The sequence below is a fragment of the Poromitra crassiceps genome (genome assembly GCF_964638095.1).
Source record: "Poromitra crassiceps genome assembly, chromosome: 27".
NCBI classification, from domain to species: Eukaryota; Metazoa; Chordata; class Actinopteri; order Beryciformes; family Melamphaidae; genus Poromitra; species Poromitra crassiceps.
Window position 1 is genome coordinate 3,428,958 of NC_139650.1, and position 18,112 is coordinate 3,447,069.

An 18,112-nucleotide genomic window follows, 5' to 3' on the forward strand; every position below is an offset into this window, starting at 1 on the left:
GTCAATGGAATCCCGTCCGTGCGTCAGACGGAAGAACGCCTGTGTGACGCAAAGCGACGCCATTGGCTCGTCACCCGGAAAGTTCCACCGCCCCGTTCACCATGTATGGGCAAAGACACACCTTTCTTTTCGATGCAAGCGTAAAATAAAACAGACGGGTATGCTGCTGGGTGCATTGCTCTAGCTTTCTCCCAAGGTGTCACACAGAGTGTGTGCGTAAAGCGTGTGTGCGTGCGTGCGTGTGAGAGAGAGCGTTCTCCAGAGGTGGCATTCATGTGTTTCATTCGTGTGGAATAAATGAAAACACAAACCTCCAAAAACCAGGATATTTGAATGAACCAGGTCAGTGAAAGTGTTATTTCCACGCTTTATTTTGAGTGGCTGGTCCTAATGGTGATGATGTTGAGACAGTATTGCTTCAAGTTATGATACATGCTCCATATCTCCATAATCATGTGAGATCACAGGTCAATCCAAATTGATTTTCTCATAATGTTAATTATGTATCTCATATTAGAGGGATTGTAATTTCTCATTTCTTCTCAGCAGTTTATAGTAGTTCGTACCTGTGATCACAGTGACAATATTGAGCCTCCAATACATTATTCACCTGGAGTGTTGCATGGCAAATAGGCTAGTTGTTTAAGTAGCTATATTACATTTTATTATTATTCATGATATTTCCCAGAGTGAGATTCATGAAGTTAGGCTACTTATGCTGCTACAACTATGTTACAAACTCTGTGGCAGAGTGGGTGTTCACTGTTGTGTCAGCTGTCCATCTAGATATTCAGCAGAGTTCAGAGCTTAAGTCATTACTTTTTAATTTGAATGCCTTTGTCATGAGTTATGACAGTTAGGTTTTCAGTGTGGGTTATGTTGTTTATAATGCAAGATATAAACATTTCAATAGGGGAGAATCTGTTTACTAGACTGAATCACAGTGGTCCCCCCCCCCCCCCATTTGATTTTCAATAACAAGTCAATTTTAAATGTATGTTTAAGTGAGTGATTTTCAAAGATTGATCAAACATTCTCCAGGGACCTGCTGCCCCTTTAGATTGAGCAGCCCATTGAGTGAGCAAGTTAACACTTATGCATGCACATGCTTGCACACACACACGCACACACACACACGCACACACACACACAGGCTTTGCCACCTTTCCCACTTTAGCTGGCATTTAGCCCACCCTGAAATACAATCTCTTGCACTCCCTGGTACAGAGGGTTGCCCCCCTCTGAAGGAGGTTTTCAAAGCATTAAAAGCCAGTAACACAATATCTTATTGCTTGACTGGACCACCCTCTACATTTTCTGAGGACTGATAGGCCCTAAAGCTAGTGGAATGGTATGCATGTGTTTTAGGTGCCAGCGTAGCCTACTGGCGTGGTTGTAGAAATAGTTTTGAACAACTATTGACCTTAAAGCATTAAAGCAATATTTCGTTTTCGCCAATGTGAGCTTTTTGCATACATAACTACTATGTCAATGAACAGTCAACCAATATTATATCAACCCCACGTGTGCACAGTAATTTCACTTAGGCTACTTGCTTTTATTTTGAAAGCATAATCATTGTAAAAAAAGAAGAAAAAATACATCCTTTTAGTAGATTATCTAAAGTGATGTGTTGTTGTTATATACTTTTTTTGAGTAACAAATTAGATTGTATTAATAACAGTTTACAGAGAATAATTTTGTCAATACTTCAGTCATTTGATTATGAAGATGCTTCAGGCTATTTGGTTTTTGAGTCATCAGTTGTAATTGTTGCCGCCTTTCTCTCTCGTAGCGATGCCCTGTGTACAAACCCAGTACGGTTCGCTACCCCATGACAACTACTTCAGCTCCGAGTTCCTGAACCCTGACCTCAAAGCCAAACTGGTAATGGACATCAGTGGCCAAAAGGACCAGCTGTCTGCATCTCCGTTGCCCAGCATCAACACCTTGGTTGGAAATGGCTACATGGGAGAGTTTGACGCCTACTCCTGCAAGATCTCCACCTCTGCCCCGGCTTCTTCCGTTTCATTCAACAACTCTGCAGTAGCTGGAAGCTCCAGTCCTCAGATGCAGCACCAAGCCTTCAAGCTGGACGACCTCCAGGTGTACGGCTGCTACCCGGGCTCCTTTGCGCTCAGCTACCTCGACGAGACGCTGTCGTCGTGTGGCTCCGACTACTACGGCAGTCCAGTTTATGGCACGGGCTCTCCCCCTACACCGGGCTTCCAGACCCAGGCCGCCGCTGCCTGGGATTCCCCTTTCAGCCCCTACCCCTCGGGGTCCTCGGTGGATAAGGCTGCTTTGGCCCAGCAGCTCTCCTTCTTCACCTTCAACTCTGCGGCAGAGCAGCACTCTCCGCTGGGGCAGCACCAGGAGGGCCAGGAGGACCCGTTCTTCCTGCCTCCCCAGCAGCATGCCTCGCCTCTTCAGGGCCCCCCCATGTCCCTGGACCAGGCGGGTCTGGAAAGCCCGATGGAGGGGACCATGACGTGCCTTAAGACCTGCAGCCCGGGAGCCAGCGAGGGTCGCTGTGCAGTTTGTGGTGACAACGCATCCTGTCAACACTACGGAGTTCGAACCTGCGAAGGCTGCAAAGGCTTCTTCAAGGTATGGCGCTGAATAGTGACTCTTATTACATTTTACAATTTAATTTCTGCTTTAGTGACACAGACATGGAGCAACGACCGGGACAGCAGGGGGAATTGGGGAGAAAATAGAGGGGGGGGGGGTAGGAAAAACTTGATTGAACTTTAAAAAAGAAAAAGAAAAAAAACATTATTTACATTCTTATTCCCATAGTAACAAAGCTAATTTTGTCCATTCCTGACAGCGAACTGTACAGAAGAATGCGAAATATGTGTGCCTCGCCAGTAAAGACTGTCCAGTGGACAAGAGGCGGAGAAACCGCTGCCAGTTCTGCCGTTTCCAGAAGTGTCTCGTCGTGGGAATGGTCAAAGAAGGTAATGCAAAGTCAGAGCCGCTTAAAGCTTCCAGCGACGAATGTACAGTACGATGATGAGAAACGTAGGTTTGTATGACAGTCGTGTGAAACCAACGCTCGGAATGACAGACATACAGTATGCTTGTAAGTGGAGCCGTACAGGGCCAGCTGCACATGAAGACAACCTGAAGCTGACACAGCAGTTGCTTTTCAAAGTCATGGCAGTCATGTGAGAATCACATGTAGGGCTGGGCAATATATCGATATGATTTCAATATCCTGACATGAGACTAGATATCGTCTTAGACTTTGGATGTCGTAATATCGTAATATGGCATAAATGTTGCATTACAGTAAGCAGTGGTTCTCACATTTTTTCACATGAAGGACCCCTAAACTGACAAAGATTAGACCACGGACCCCCATTTGATAGGATTTTGTCCCACGGACCCCCATATCATAATAAGATTGATGCTTTTAGATGTTTTATTACAGAAAGTGTATAAAACCCATGACCAAAATAGTCATTGTGTTACGTATGAATGGAATTATAGCTAAAATAAATTACCCCCCTTTTGGCTGGGAACCCCCTCACGGATTCGAGAACCACTGAAGTACAGTACTTGTCTGCACTTTCCAGACTGTTCTAGCTGTTCTATTATTTGCCTTTGCCCACGTAGTCATTATATCCACATTACTGATGATTATTTATCGAAACTCTCATTGTGTAAAATATTTTGTGAAAGCACCAATAGTCATCTCTACAATATTGTCGCAATATCGATATAGCGGTATTTGGTCAAAAATATCGTGATATTTGATTTTGTCCATATCAGCCCTAATCACAAGCATGTACTCAAGTTCATTGTCCTCTTTTTGTCTTTCCTCTGTCTCTTTAGTCGTTCGTACAGACAGCCTGAAAGGCCGGCGAGGTCGTCTCCCCTCTAAACCCAAGGCTGTGACTGAGGCTTCATCCAGCACCCCGCATGTCAACATCATAGCCTCTCTTGTCCGCGCCCATTTAGACTCCAACCCGACCATAGGAAAGCTTGACTACTCCAAGGTAAAGCTCAAGACTTGCAGAGTTCCTTTATGTTGATTAGATTGCTTATACAGTAGTTACTAGTTACAGTGTCAATGTACACCGAACAGCTGATTGAATGTACGTATTTGCAGTTCTTCGGTAAATCGGATGCTTTTAGTACAACAGTGGCGATTACCGCTCTCCCCTCTCACCCCTCAGTACCAGGAGACGGTGGTCAGCCTGTCAGAGAAGGAGGACGCCAGTGATATCCAGCAGTTCTATGACCTCCTGTCCGGTGCCATGGATGTGATAAGGAAATGGGCCGAGACCATCCCGGGATTCACAGACTTCTGCTTGGAGGACCAGGAGCTGCTCCTCGAATCCGCCTTCGTGGAACTCTTCATCCTTCGACTGGCATACAGGTCGGCTTGTGTTTTACGATTAAGAATGAGCTGATGTGCAGCTTTATGATTAGAGATATTGGTATCTGCTGTGATACGTAGCGTAGATCGGACTGCTGTCGCCGATCCACGTTCCGATCCAGATTCCATTCATAGCTTGTGCTGGACCATAAACCCACCCTAACATAACATGAGACAGTGCTGTAGTAGTAGTAGTAGTAGTAGTAGTAGTAGTAGTAGTAGTAGTAATTAGCTAGTAATGTTAGCAGTTAGGTAACTCAACATGTGTGTGTATATATATATATATATATATATATATATATATATATATATATATCCTTGTATATTTGTGTGGTGGTCTGCAAAAACCCTGTATACATTTTCCTTTTTTTAGATTTCCATAAATTAGAGACTCGTCCCTATATAGAACTTTTTGAATGACTGTGACAGCTCTCTCAGATCAAATGTTATGAGTATTTTAATCTGTTATGTGTCTAAAAGTAAAATGTGAGAAAAATGGCTGCTGTTGTATTTTCTACAGTGGCGTTCCAAGAAAACCATAAAAATTAATATTTCCCCTTTTGTTTCATGAAAATAATTCTTCGCCATGCAGATGAAAGTAATCAAATCACTCAAAATCTCAAAATATCTGCAAAACTCATTTTCAACCTTCTTTGGCTCATTACCAACAATGTGCAACAGCGACATGTGAAGGGTTTCTGCAGGCCACCACACATTTTTCTTTGTTTTGTCTACTTTTTGGAAGTTGTATTTTTTCCTCTTTTTTTCCACTTGGATCGGAACTGAAAAAAATGAATTGGTGCAACTCTATTGATAATGGGCTGGTCATGTTAACGGCGTGAAACTGTGTGCAGGTCGAGTCCAGAGAAGAACAAGCTGATCTTCTGCAACGGAGTGGTCCTTCACCGCATGCAGTGCGTTCGCAGCTTTGGCGACTGGATCGACTCCATCATGGAATTCTCACAGAACCTTCACCGCATGAACCTCGATGTGTCCTCGTTTGCCTGTCTCGCCGCACTCGTTATCATTGCTGGTGAGACTCACATATACACACCTTCAATTTGATTATGCTTGTTTGTTTAGTAAATATCGTCGGTTTTCAATTTGACGTAAATATTAGGGCTTAGGGGTGTAACAGTTGACACAATTCACAGTTCGCTCAGGTACACTTTCGATACAGCGGAAAAAGTTTAAATGCCAGAGAAATTTCCTTGATTTTATCATTTTAATTTATTCTAGTAAATATATTATGCGTCTACTGTGTCAGACTGTTCGTACCTGCCTGTGTTTCTCACCGGAACGTCTTTGCACCCAGATCGCCACGGCCTTAAAGAGCCCAAACGGGTCGAGGACTTCCAGAGCCAACTCATCACGTGTTTAAGGGAACATGTGAGTGGAAATGGATCGGAGCCGAGCCGGACCCAGCCCAACTACCTTTCTCGTCTGCTGGGCAAACTCCCTGAACTGAGGACACTCTGTACCCAGGGTCTGCAGCGGATCTTCTACCTGAAACTGGAGGACCTGGTCCCGCCTCCGCCAATTGTGGAGAAAATCTTTATGGATACCCTTCCATTCTGAACGAAGAGCAAAATACAAAAGAAGAGAAATTCTTCATCGATGATTCAACTCTGGAAAAAAAAGATAAAGACCCAAAGGAGGTGGAAAGTAAGCAACTACTAGAGTTCTTTACCCGTTGAACTCTACTGTTGAACTTGGCGAGGCGCCTGCTTCACCCCTTTCTATCACACTGACTTTCGTACTAACTGACTCTGTTACAGTGACCAGTTGACCATTGTTTTTCTAACTTTTAGTTTGAAAATTGGATACTGTATATGTGTAAGTACACAAAGATGGACAGCTTTTTTCCAGTTCAATGAATTTGTCATGGACAGAGCTGAAATGAAACAAACATTTCAGGTACAGAGTTAAAGTCGGTTTTTGTGTGCGTTTGTAGAATGGCGCTTTATTGCTTTGCAAGATGTGTGAATGTTGTCTTTGCACACTGCAAATCAGACAGAAGATGCAATGCAGTGTTAAGTATTCAGCTTTTACCAAAAACACTAACATATGAACACAAATCTCTTCAGCTTTGTTTTTCTGATGACTCACAGCTCCTCCAGTCTCTTTAAAAGAATGCTAGTCCTAGTTTTCAAAAGTTATTTTTTTTTATCAACATGAAAAGATGGTTATATTCCTATTCATGCCCCTGTGGGAGGCCTTGGATGAAAGTTTACTCGTATAATACCTACCAATCACAAACCTTAAAGCCTTAAACTAACCAAAATGTACTGCCATAACTCTAAAGCTGCCATTTTACAACACCTTGTAGTGGTCGTAGCTGGCAGGCTTCCCGCTGCCTAACGTACGGTACAGTATTGTAACAGAGCTTTTTTTCTGTCCTCTATTTCTTATGATTTTAAAACACAGAAATGGACACTTGCAAAGTGCCTTTTAAAAAGCCTCGTTCTTTGAACCTCAGAGAGGCTGTATGTACAACACAAAAAGTAATTCTACATTTCACATACCTGAGTCCCATAAAAAAAAAAAAAGTTTGAAAAATGCAATGTTCAAAAAACAACGTTACCATTCGTAACAGATCTTGAATTAAAAATTCTGGTCTGTGCCAGCTTTTGAGTGGAAGTGCCTGAGGCGTTACTATGACAAAGAAATTATAATAATAATGCACAAAGCACACGGCAAAATTGGAAATCAGATATACACTTTCATCTTATTTAGAATATAGAAGATGAATTGAAATGAAAGTTTTTATACCTAAAGATGTTTGAAAAGATGTACTGTAGTTACACTCTCTTGCTGGGGATGATGATTACTTGTGTTCATTGCTAATTAATAGAGACATTTCATATTTGAGAGGCACTCATTTGTGTGTTTGTACAAGCCCCTACTGTTACTGTTGTCTTCCACATTCTTCTGAATAGGAGTAGGCCTATGTGCAGTTTTTACGTTGGATTTTCTTTCCATCTCAAAATGAACTAGATATTTCTTAAAGTGAAATCACAATGTAATGTGATGCAAAGATGAGCAGCTAAGAGCACTTCAGTGTTCAAACACAGTATATAACATACTTCTTTCCCTTTGTGTTTTACTGTTTGTTGGGGGCATTTTGTATAGACTTAAAGAATTTGAAATACTGTGAGGGTTTTCGTAATATGGTGCAGAATTATTCAGAGACAGAGAGAATATTTAATAATAATAAAAACTGTTGAAAGCGGCGGCCATCATTCAAATTGTGTTTTTGAAGCTTTATATCCAAGACGTCCTCCATCTGCAGGTGACCAAATTATGGTTTTATTTTACATACTGTTGCTTTGCTTTTACCACTTTGCACAAAATTAAATATGGAATGATACCTAAAACTTTTGATTAATTGACAAACATTCACTGAAAGAATGTACTGTATATAGAACAGGAGAAAAATGTGACCGTACAGTATTTAATACAATGAAATAAAATCAAATCAGTAGTGTTACCTCAACTCAATATCAATATGTGGCTGTCACGTATTGTGTGATGAAAAGTGACCACAACTGCTCTTTCATCTACTTTTCGATCAGTCTGTGGCGGGTTTGTCACGCAAGCCTTAAATATTGGCAACACCCGAGACCAGAGGGAGACTAGACTATGCCCCTCTCAGCCACAGCAGACTGCAATACAGACTGCATTCAGTCGCCTGACACCTGATCCTACTGTACACCGCGTTCCGGTCATCTGGATTTTGGTGTTGGCAGACAGAGTGGAAAAAAGGGACAAGAGGAGAAAAGAGGACGAGGCATTATGAAAGCTAGCTAACAGAGATGCTCATTATATTACAAGATGGCAAGCACGTCGCGCAACGCCGATCCTAATGGAGACAGCGGACAAGCCAGATTTAAATGGCCGTGCAAAGAGAGTCTACCTTTGGTTCTAAACTACCTCTAGGATTACATTTCAGTTGGTCATCCTCCGACAAATAGACAAAAAAAATCTGTTGCTTTCAGCTTTACTTTCAAAATGTAATATGATACATATTACTAGTTACCTTCATCTGAAAGTAATAAGTTACTTTACAATATTACTGTCTGTGTATAGTAACTCATTACTTATTACACTACTTTTGGATTACTTTCACCAAAACAACAGCAGCAGCAGAATGACATTGCTGCCCCGGAACCATCCCGAAAAATCATGTCAACCGCATTGAAGTCAGTGTAAACAACGCAAAATTCTAAATGTTATTCTTTACCTTTGTTATTGTCATCTGTAGTGGTTATTTGCATAAGAACAGACAGTTTGATTAGGAAATGATTGTATCTTTATTTAAATATGTGCTTTGACTTTTTTTTTAATTAACTCAATTTGTAACTTGAGTTACTTGACAAAGTAACTGGTATAATATTACTGAAATCCTATAAGTAATACGTTATATTACTGAGTTACTGCTAAAAGTAATATTATTACATGTAATATGTTACTTTTGTAATGAGTTACCCCCCAACACTGTTACTGTGATATATGGGTATGGGTCCATGGCAGGTCAGACACTTCACATTGCCCAGACCCAACTCAAAATATACAGTTGCAATTCTGTATCAAGTTTGAAGTCACAGTGTTGCCTGATACCATCCTCTTCCCAAAGTGGAATGGTTAGCATCTGGAGCGGCTATTGACCTCTTCACTCCTGACCATTGCCCCAACATGCAACAGCCCACCCGTAGGCTCCACACGAAACATTTTGTTCTGGCCAGTAACTGGTGGCACACATGTCACGGTGATTTGTTGCAGAAACATACCGACCTCCATATCTTTGCCCTAAAGCTCGTGCATGTCCTCCTCCTCCTATAGCCTATGGGAGGACCAGGAGACATGTAGAGCTAGACATAACAGGGAGGAAAAAGAAACATGGTGCACTCTTCAAGTACAGTGAACCACGCAGGACTTTCTCTAATGTAAGGCGTTACAATTTCGAAAACAGTAATCAGATTACAGTTACTAATCCAAGTAACGGTGAGTTACTGCGTTACATCGTGGCCCACCAGAATGCTTTTTTTTTTTTTTGCTTTATTTATGCAGAAAAACAAAAGAAAAACTCAGGAGAGACCATTGCTTTTTATTTTTTTTATAAATATATCCATACTGTATCCCATCACTTCAGGTTTGAGAGGCTGCAATGTTTACAGTTATGCAGTTTGGGCCCATTGTGGACTCCTAACCCTTACCCTGTATATACTTTGTCGGGGCTAAGAAAAAGAGAGAAAGTAACTAGTGACGTAACTAGTAATGTAAGTAATTACTTTTGAAAAAGTAATTAGTAAAGTAACTTTGATTACTTTTCAAGGAGTAATCAGTAACTAATTACATTACCCGAGTAACTTGCCCAACACTGCTCTACTGTCACATGAAAGTCAGGCCTGAAATGTCAGTTTCTTCAGTAAGGATATGACGAGAGAGAGAGACACACACATACACACACACACACACACACACACACACACACACACACAGTGTGTGTGTGTGTGTGTGTGTGTGTGTTTGAGAGAGAGAGAGAGAGAGAGAGAGAGAGAGAGAGTGTGTGAGAGAGAGAGCAGCTGATTGGAGAGGATATTGTTCCAGAGGGAGGAAAGCTAATAGGTTGTTTGTGAGGATGCAGCACCTGTTGTCTCTTGATGGATGGATGGATGGAGCTGTGAATAACTCTGTTAGTGTTTAGTGCTGTATGGAAGCTCATGTGAGCTCTACATACACAAACAAACAAACAAACAAACAAACAAAAAAGACGCGTGAAGACATTGCACACACACACACACGCACGCACGCACACACACACACACACACACACACACACACACACACACACACACACACACACACACACACACACACACACACACACACACACACTCCTGCAGACAATCATCTTGTTCTCTATGCTGGGTTTTCCAGGGCAACTGGAGTTTGGAGAATCCCTCTTTACAGTGTCAATACTGTTTAGATGAGGACACACACGTATTGAGTGAGACATGTTCATGCAGGGTAGAGATTACTAACAGTATAGGGCAATAGGACAACAGCGGTGGCCTAAAAGGTTTGAGAAGCGAGCTTGTGACCAGAAGGTCGTCGGTTCAATCCCCGGGACCGGCAGGATAAATCGGGGTGGGGGAGGTGAAAAAAAGCGGTGCTTGTCGCTCCCTCATTACCACCACTGAGGTGCCCTTGAGCAAGGCCCTTAACCCCAACCGCTCCAGTGGAGCTGATCAGTGGCCAGCAGATCACACTGTGGTTGTACTGGTCAGCTTCCAAGTATGAATGTGAACGGGGTGCTCCTGAAATGGAGAGCACTCCCCCATAAATAAACTTTAAGGTACCCCCCCCCCCCCCCCCCACACACACACACACACACACACACACACACACACACACACACACACACACACACACAATCTACTTTTATTGTTTTGACAAAAAGTCCTATATTATCATACAGTATGTTCATACTCAGGCAAGAATACAGTGTACACTGCTGTTTGTGCTAATAGACTAATGACTGTGGGTGTGTGTTGAGTGTGGAAACCCTCTGTGAGTGTATTTATAGCAGGCCTTTGTTAGGGCCCATAGAAACCTCTGTAATTGGATCTTGTGTCTCTCACTAAGAAAGAGCAGTGGTAAATGAGTTGGCAGACGTCATAGCTCATACCATGGCTGTGATTACTGTACGCCATATCGCTTTCTCCAGCTCTCGGTAGCAGGATTACATTCACAAGTGAATGCTAAGCCTGCTGCATTATGCTTCTAAAGCGTGCAGTGTGAAAGGGACATTTGTTAGAAACCTGTTCGCTGGGCAGAAATTCAATGGTCGTCTTGTGTGTCCGAGGACATATTCTAAACTTTACATTCAGCACTCGCACGGTGTTGGACCTGAACGAATTGAGTCACGCTTCAAAGCTTATACCACTTTCCTTAGAATGATGCTACCTCTCCCCCCTTCCCCCCCCCAAAAAAAGACTGGAAAGAGAGACTTTAAGGATAGCAGCGGTAATGTTTTTTACTTTGGCTCATTGCCAAAAATAGTTTTCCCTTAGGGGGAAAAAACCGGCGACTTTCACATACAGTTTATTCAGAGTTCGAGACTTTTCTCTGTGTCTATTTGCAGTCTCCACTGGGCATCAAACAACTTGCAAAACAGAGCTTGCGTGCATCATTACAAAAGACAAAAAGCAGAGAATAAATGCAACAAACATTACTTATTTGCTTTAGGTCCTTAACCCATTGATACCTGATGCAGCATTTGCGTGTACATCCCTCATTTGTGTGTGTATCCCTTTAAGACCGCGAACCGCGTGACCACTGACTTCAGTAGGCTACAGTTGTGCTGGCAACCTCCCTGTGTGTTATTATGGACACACCTCACCTGTGTTTCAGCTGGCACCAGGCTGAGTAGATGATGGCAGAAGTTTCATTTTGGGGTGAACTGTTCCTTTAAGTTACATTTTCTATTACAAGCCACCAAAATAAACAACAGTGCTCTGTTGAGCATGGTGCCCAAACAGTAGCTTACTAATATTAGAACTAATGAGGGAATGTTGGACATAATTTGACTCTTGACTTATTCATTGCAATCATGAAACAAACTTCAGCACCAAGCAAAACATGTCTGCAAGCTGTTTTAGATGCTGTTAGGCAGAGAAAACAGAAGAGATTTCACAACATTCATGAAGCTTTAGAATCTTGACTAAAATGATCTTAGCTATACCACCTCTCTCTCTCTCTCTCTCTCTCTCTCTCTCATCTCACGATGTTCTCTCTCCTCACCAGGAGAATATGAGAATGTTACAATTATAAAACAAGATTGACAAGACGGCTTGTGTTGCACCGGCAGATGACAGTTCCTGGCTACATGCCCAGAAGTTATTCACAGCAAAGCCCTCACATCCACACGCACACAGACACACACAGACACACACCTACACACACACACACACACACACACACACACACACACACTCATGCACGCACACACACACGCACACACGCACGCACGTACACACACACACACACACACACACACACACACACACAGACACACACAAACACACACATCCTCAGACACTTCAGAAAGTCCCGACACAAGGATCAAGTGCAAAGTGGTGGTGGCAGAGTGGGCTGGTGGACAGGGCGAGGGGGGCGAGGGGGGCGGGAGGGAGGGGGTCAAGGTCAGAGCAAACACATGGTGCAAACAGCAAACACACTGGTACAGGTGGGTCAGGTGGCCTAGGCTACAACGTACATTAATAACAGCAATTAGCAATTCAAACGCACAGCTGAAATGGAGGTGGATGAAATATTTGCATGCTTTGCGATTGCGAATGTCTTTTGCATTAACATCCAGATTCATTGTCATAATGTGGGAAAAAGTATTTTGGAGCTTTTTTTTGGGGCGGGGGGGCATTTCGCCTTTATTATTATTTTTTTTTTTATATAGGACAGTTAGCAGACAGGAAGGGTGGAGAGAGAGAGAGGGGATGATTCAAACCCGGGTCCGCACGAAGGGCCGAGCCTTCGTGGTATGCGTGCTACCAGGTGAGCTACCAGGACGCATTTGGAGCTTCTTCTTTTTTATAGAATCTCTATCACATGACTGTAAGTGGGAGGCATTAGATGTGTCCTCACATGTCCTTTAGAAAGCTGAGAAGCGGAGCCTGGGCCCGGAGTTTAACACCGGAATGAACAGGCAGGCTCTTACACAATGTCAAGAGAGAGGAGCCGCATGACAAAGACGTGCCAGCAGGTGTCAGGAGGATGGAGGCTGCCCTACGCTGAGTGACATCTACGCTGAGTGACATCCCTCACAGTCTCACCTCACTGAGTAAGTCTGAGGTGGAGGGACTTGACAGCCTGTTCTCGGCCCGTGGGGTTGACATACAGTACGAGGTCAAAGTCGGCTGCGCTCCTCAAGAGGATGGATGGCATGGTGGTTGTTTAGAGTAAATCAGGCATATTATTCTATTTTTAAATCAATGTCAGCCACATTCAACACATGACTGAGCAGCACAAACTCCCCTGTGGAATATTCAATCTGGCTCACATTTTCACACACAGCATTCACACAGTGTGTTTCTCCAGCACAGCTGTCCCCTAGCTGCCCTGGGTCAGGTCGGGTCAATAAAACCTGAGGCCAAGCTGGGTTTGAGACTTTTTTGCCCAAGTTGCCCAAACTCAAGTCTGGCGTTGGCTACAGCCATGACAGTCACTGGCTAAGATCTTAGTTAAAAGATCTGCTCTGCCTACAGGAAATGACGAATTCTGAAAAGTACAAAAGTTGCTCCTAAATGGCAGCAAGAGAGCGCTCCGTCCAGACTGACCAACGACGGTTGAACTTTTTCATCACCTCCACCGCCACCAGGAGGAAGACATCTAGATCAAGGAACGCACAGTGTTGACCAGTTTACGGTGTCTAGCTTACAGTTCAAAGAGGGCATGGTTTGAATAGTCATCCCATAGACTTACATTGCAAATACAAAAGAAAAGAAAATAACAATAGGATCATATTTAGGTGATTTTCAAAACTTTCCACTCATACAATCTCTCTCTCATTGAGAACTTATTGAGAGGACACAAAATCCATTACGTTTTTTTCTGATGCGATTTGTGTGAGGTTGACCTTGCCTGGGCCTAGACCTCCGAATCCGCCCACTCCAATCAGTTGAGTTTTGGATTTGGAGTCTAACAAGTTGACAATTCAGTCTGATATCAGGATAAGGTTGAGCCACATTTTTAGGTCAAATGCCTGTACTGGTAGAGCCATGGCCTCCCAAAATACATAGCCGGTTTTCTTCAGGAAAGTCTCGTAATTTTACGTTATTAAGGGGATCTATCTTCTCATCTTTTATAGAGAATAATGGCAAATAGGCGAATCTCTCAAAATGTTGGCGTCTTCCTTTAAAATACATCAGCTGCCTGATGATCAAGGTCACCCTGGCCTTATCTACATTGGAAAACGTAGTGGGGAGAGATAGTCTCTCTGCTCTGGGTTACATTGGTAACTTCAGCATTGAAGTTAACTCCAATGCCCGAAGTTACATGGTGCAGGCAACAGGCCTTCGACATGAGGAGTGGCAATGATAGAGGCGCAGCAGGCGCCATTGTCTCCATTAGTATTAGAAGTCAGTATACCATCAAGTGATTTAAAAGCTGTTATATTATGTTTTTTTTTTGTTAGGCCTATATATTGGGGCTTTATAATAAATAATAAAATAAACAAAATTATCGCACATAGAGGTCACGTGGAGGCTGGGTTTACCCAGGCTAATATTCCAGAGCTGTCGCTATCTCCTTAAGCTTTATTTTTTACATTTGGAAAGACATGTAGGCAGTAGTCTCTTAAAACAGACTGTCTCATCTATATCCGGCGAATGCAGCTATATACAGTCTGTACGTTCCACCCCCAGAACATGCACAAGGAAGTTGGGAAAAAAACCTTCAGACAGGAAAGAAGTTCGACAGAATCCGACCAATCACGACACGTGGGTCCACGAAAAATGCAGCATATTGGATTCTGATTGGACTAATGAGCGGAAGACCCGCCTTTCTACTTCCCATTCCGGTTGGTGCATGATTCTCCCCTACGAAGTACAGACGGTATGGCGGAAGCATTTGAAAATTGCGGAAGCCAACTCGTCTGTTCTAAGAGACTATGTAGGCAGCCTACCTAGCCTACACTGTTTATTGCCTATTTTGGTCTTGGCCTTGACTTCTCAACCACTGACCTAAAATGTCTCAAGATCCCTTTAGACCTGGTCTTGGAGCTGGAATGTTTTAATTAGGAATTATTTCTGTATCTATTCATGTAGAATAATAATTTATTTCACTGACACATATTTATTTATTTGTGACCATTAGTCCTCCATACTTTTACTGTAGTTGTTGCCCAAAGGTTTGTGCTCTTATCTTGAAGGCGGAATTGTTAAACAGGAAATACTGTTTCTATTATTCGTGCTAACCTGACGCAGGTAAGGAGAACGATACTAGAGAGAGCGAGGGGGGGGGGGGGGGGGGGGGGTTGAGAAATAGAAAGAAATGCGGACTTCATCGCTCAGCTGACTCGTTGGTGCGTCTGTTTCGTCACGCCGGTGTGTCTGCGCCTCTGCGGCTCCTTCTGGGGAACTATCGCCCGCTTTAGTTGTAAGTACACTTCATCATTGTAACTCTGATGTATGGAAAGTTGGAAACATGGTGGAAACACGACCCGAGAAGTGATGCAAGTTAGTCAGCACAAGCCAACACAAAACCATTTCAATTTCAGTTTAGGTTCCGCGTTTTGAACGAAACTGAGCAGAAAAACTGAACAAAGTAAGTAGCCTATCCGCTGACACCAATAGAAAGGGAACAAGTTATGTACTAGCTCACTCCTGTCCTGTAGCTCAGTCAGTTGAACTCATTGAACTCAGAACTCCGTCATAACTCTTGAAAGTCCCTGGGGCCAAATTAGTTTAATTTAGGATCAGGTCATAATAATAATAATAATAATAATAATAATAATAATAATAATAATGATGATAATAACCATACTAATACTAATACTAATAATAATAATATTAATGATGATAATATATTTATTACATGAAACAAAACATACTGGAATAAATAAATAAATAAATACATAAATAAATAAATAGGATACATGTAACACAACAGACAATTCCACACAGTCAAGTGATTTCAGAGAGGACGCTATACATAATATGATATCATAATACCACTTCTCAGCCTCAGCCATTATGTCCATGGTAGCCCTATATAATGGCGATATAAATTCATATATTTAATGCATTTCCTCTTCATTGTAACCTGATGGAGCACTGCTTAAGTGCTTCTGGAATGACACTTTATCTACTCTGCAGGTGCAGCCATGCTGTATCAAACCTGACTTGAGTTACCGTGCTTGAATGTTGAATGTGTACATGTATTTCCAGAGTGAAACATATCATCTACACCACACATGGGCAAAATGCGGAACCCGGGGCCGGAGCTGGCCCCTGGACCATCTCAATCCGGGCCCCCAAGGTCCTCAAAGAAAAAAACAACAACCCCCAAAAACTCAATAAAAGGCAGAATTATGTTAATAAATCTCATCTGCTACAGCCATTGGATTTGGATCAGTATTATATCGGGATCGGGAGATTATTAAGAAATCACAACGGGAGAGGGGATTAAAAATAGGGAGACTCCTGTGAAAATTCCACGTGTTGGCAGGTATGATGTCCAATGTGTAGCTTTTCGCTTACTTGATGTAAGTCAGTATGGCCCTCAGCCTTGCCCACCCCTGATCTACATGCTATCAAATGTCTTGCTCTGTACTGTATGTGACACCCTTTGAGCCTGTGCCAGCCATGTGTGGCACATCCGTGGCAGACAGTACATTTTATATATAGTATATATAAAAATATATGTATATATGTGTCTCATGTAGCCTGTATACAGTATGTGATGCAATCTGGTGAAAGGTATAGCACAAACCACATACGTAAGTTTAGATGTTGAAGAACGCACTCGATATAACAAACTGTTTTAGGATCACTGAATACGTATAACTGGTTAGCAAACTAAGCTTGTTCAGGGCAAACCAATCTTGTTCACCAACTTTCAGGGCGATTTGCTCTGAATGTTGCTTTTAGGAGTACGAACATTCAAATAATAAGCATATCTTCTATTAAAATTTCAATGTATTGTATTATCATTTGAAAGCTTACAATCTGAACTCATAATCTGTAAAAAATAAAAAATAAAAAGATCTTGGCCTCAAAACACCAGTCCCTGTGTTGGGAATGGTGCCACTTCTTTTCACCTGACAGTGAGGAGTTTCACCGGCAGGACGTAGCACATGGGAGGATCACACTATTCCCTCCAGTTCCCCTCCCCCCGAACAGGCGCCCCGACTGACCAGAGGAGGCACTAGTGCAGCAACCAGGACATATACCCCTAATCTGGCTTCCCACCCACAGACACAGCCAATTGTGCCTGTATGGGCGCACGATCAGGTCGGAGGTAACACGGGGGCGCGAACCTGCGACCCTCTTGTTGGTAGGCAGGGAATCTACGGCTGCACTACCCGGACGCCCATAAGCATTTCAGAATTGTCTTGCATTACGTTCTTTACAAGCTGCTCCAAACAAAATGTCTCGCAAAGGAACTGTTGTGGCTCCTTCCTGTTTCAAGTAGACAGGCTATGCTAACGAGTGTACAGTATGCAGACATCCATAGAACTCAACTGTCCTTTTGCTCTCAAAGCCTTTCACTTCCCTGTTTTCAAGTTACTTCCTTATAATACTGACATTTTCCAGCACAGCTTGCGTGGTACTCTTTGATCAGATGGTCATGACAAGTAAATATTCCACTAATACCACACCGATTGTACTGATTGTACTTGGGACTGGAGAACCGGGGGAGCAACTGAGCTGCCATAGCTGTGCTAGTACAAGTCAGTCTGGTGAGGAAGAAGAAATCTGAAGAATGGATTTCATCCACAGAACGGTTGTAGGCGGTGCTAAATAAATGGGTCTTGAGTTCTGGATTTAAATACCGTCTGCTTCCCTGACAGCGGCAGGAAGCCTGTACAGCACAGAGAGGGGCCGATAGGAGAAACCACACAGCTGGCTACAGCAGTTTTATTTCAATTGCGGGGAATGACAAGAAGTCCTCCATTCTGTGAGCGGAGAGTACGGATGATCT

The 18,112-nt window shown here is 42.8% G+C and overlaps 1 protein-coding gene across 1 annotated transcript; it reads left to right on the forward strand.

Moving 5' to 3' along the window:
- Positions 1 to 206: 206 nt before the first annotated feature.
- Positions 207 to 7,724, forward strand: LOC310799173 (putative nuclear hormone receptor HR38). The gene is made up of 7 exons (XM_083661742.1): positions 207 to 342; positions 1,796 to 2,610; positions 2,834 to 2,963; positions 3,844 to 4,007; positions 4,188 to 4,390; positions 5,245 to 5,423; positions 5,706 to 7,724. Exons 2-7 carry the CDS (start codon positions 1,798 to 1,800, stop codon positions 5,966 to 5,968), a joined length of 1,752 nt encoding a protein of 583 aa, XP_083517868.1. The 5' UTR covers positions 207 to 342; positions 1,796 to 1,797; the 3' UTR covers positions 5,969 to 7,724.
- The last annotated feature ends 10,388 nt before the right edge of the window (positions 7,725 to 18,112 follow it).

What these genes read in the sequence shown, in the direction of transcription:
- LOC310799173 (XM_083661742.1), top strand. Translation starts at nt 1,798, where the DNA reads ATGCCCTGTGTACAAACCCAGTACGGTTCGCTACCCCATGACAACTAC. An exon ending in GCTGCAAAGGCTTCTTCAAG is followed by an intron (nt 2,611 to 2,833) that starts GTATGGCGCTGA and finishes CATTCCTGACAG; the next exon opens with CGAACTGTACAGAAGAATGC. An exon ending in CGCACTCGTTATCATTGCTG is followed by an intron (nt 5,424 to 5,705) that starts GTGAGACTCACA and finishes CTTTGCACCCAG; the next exon opens with ATCGCCACGGCCTTAAAGAG.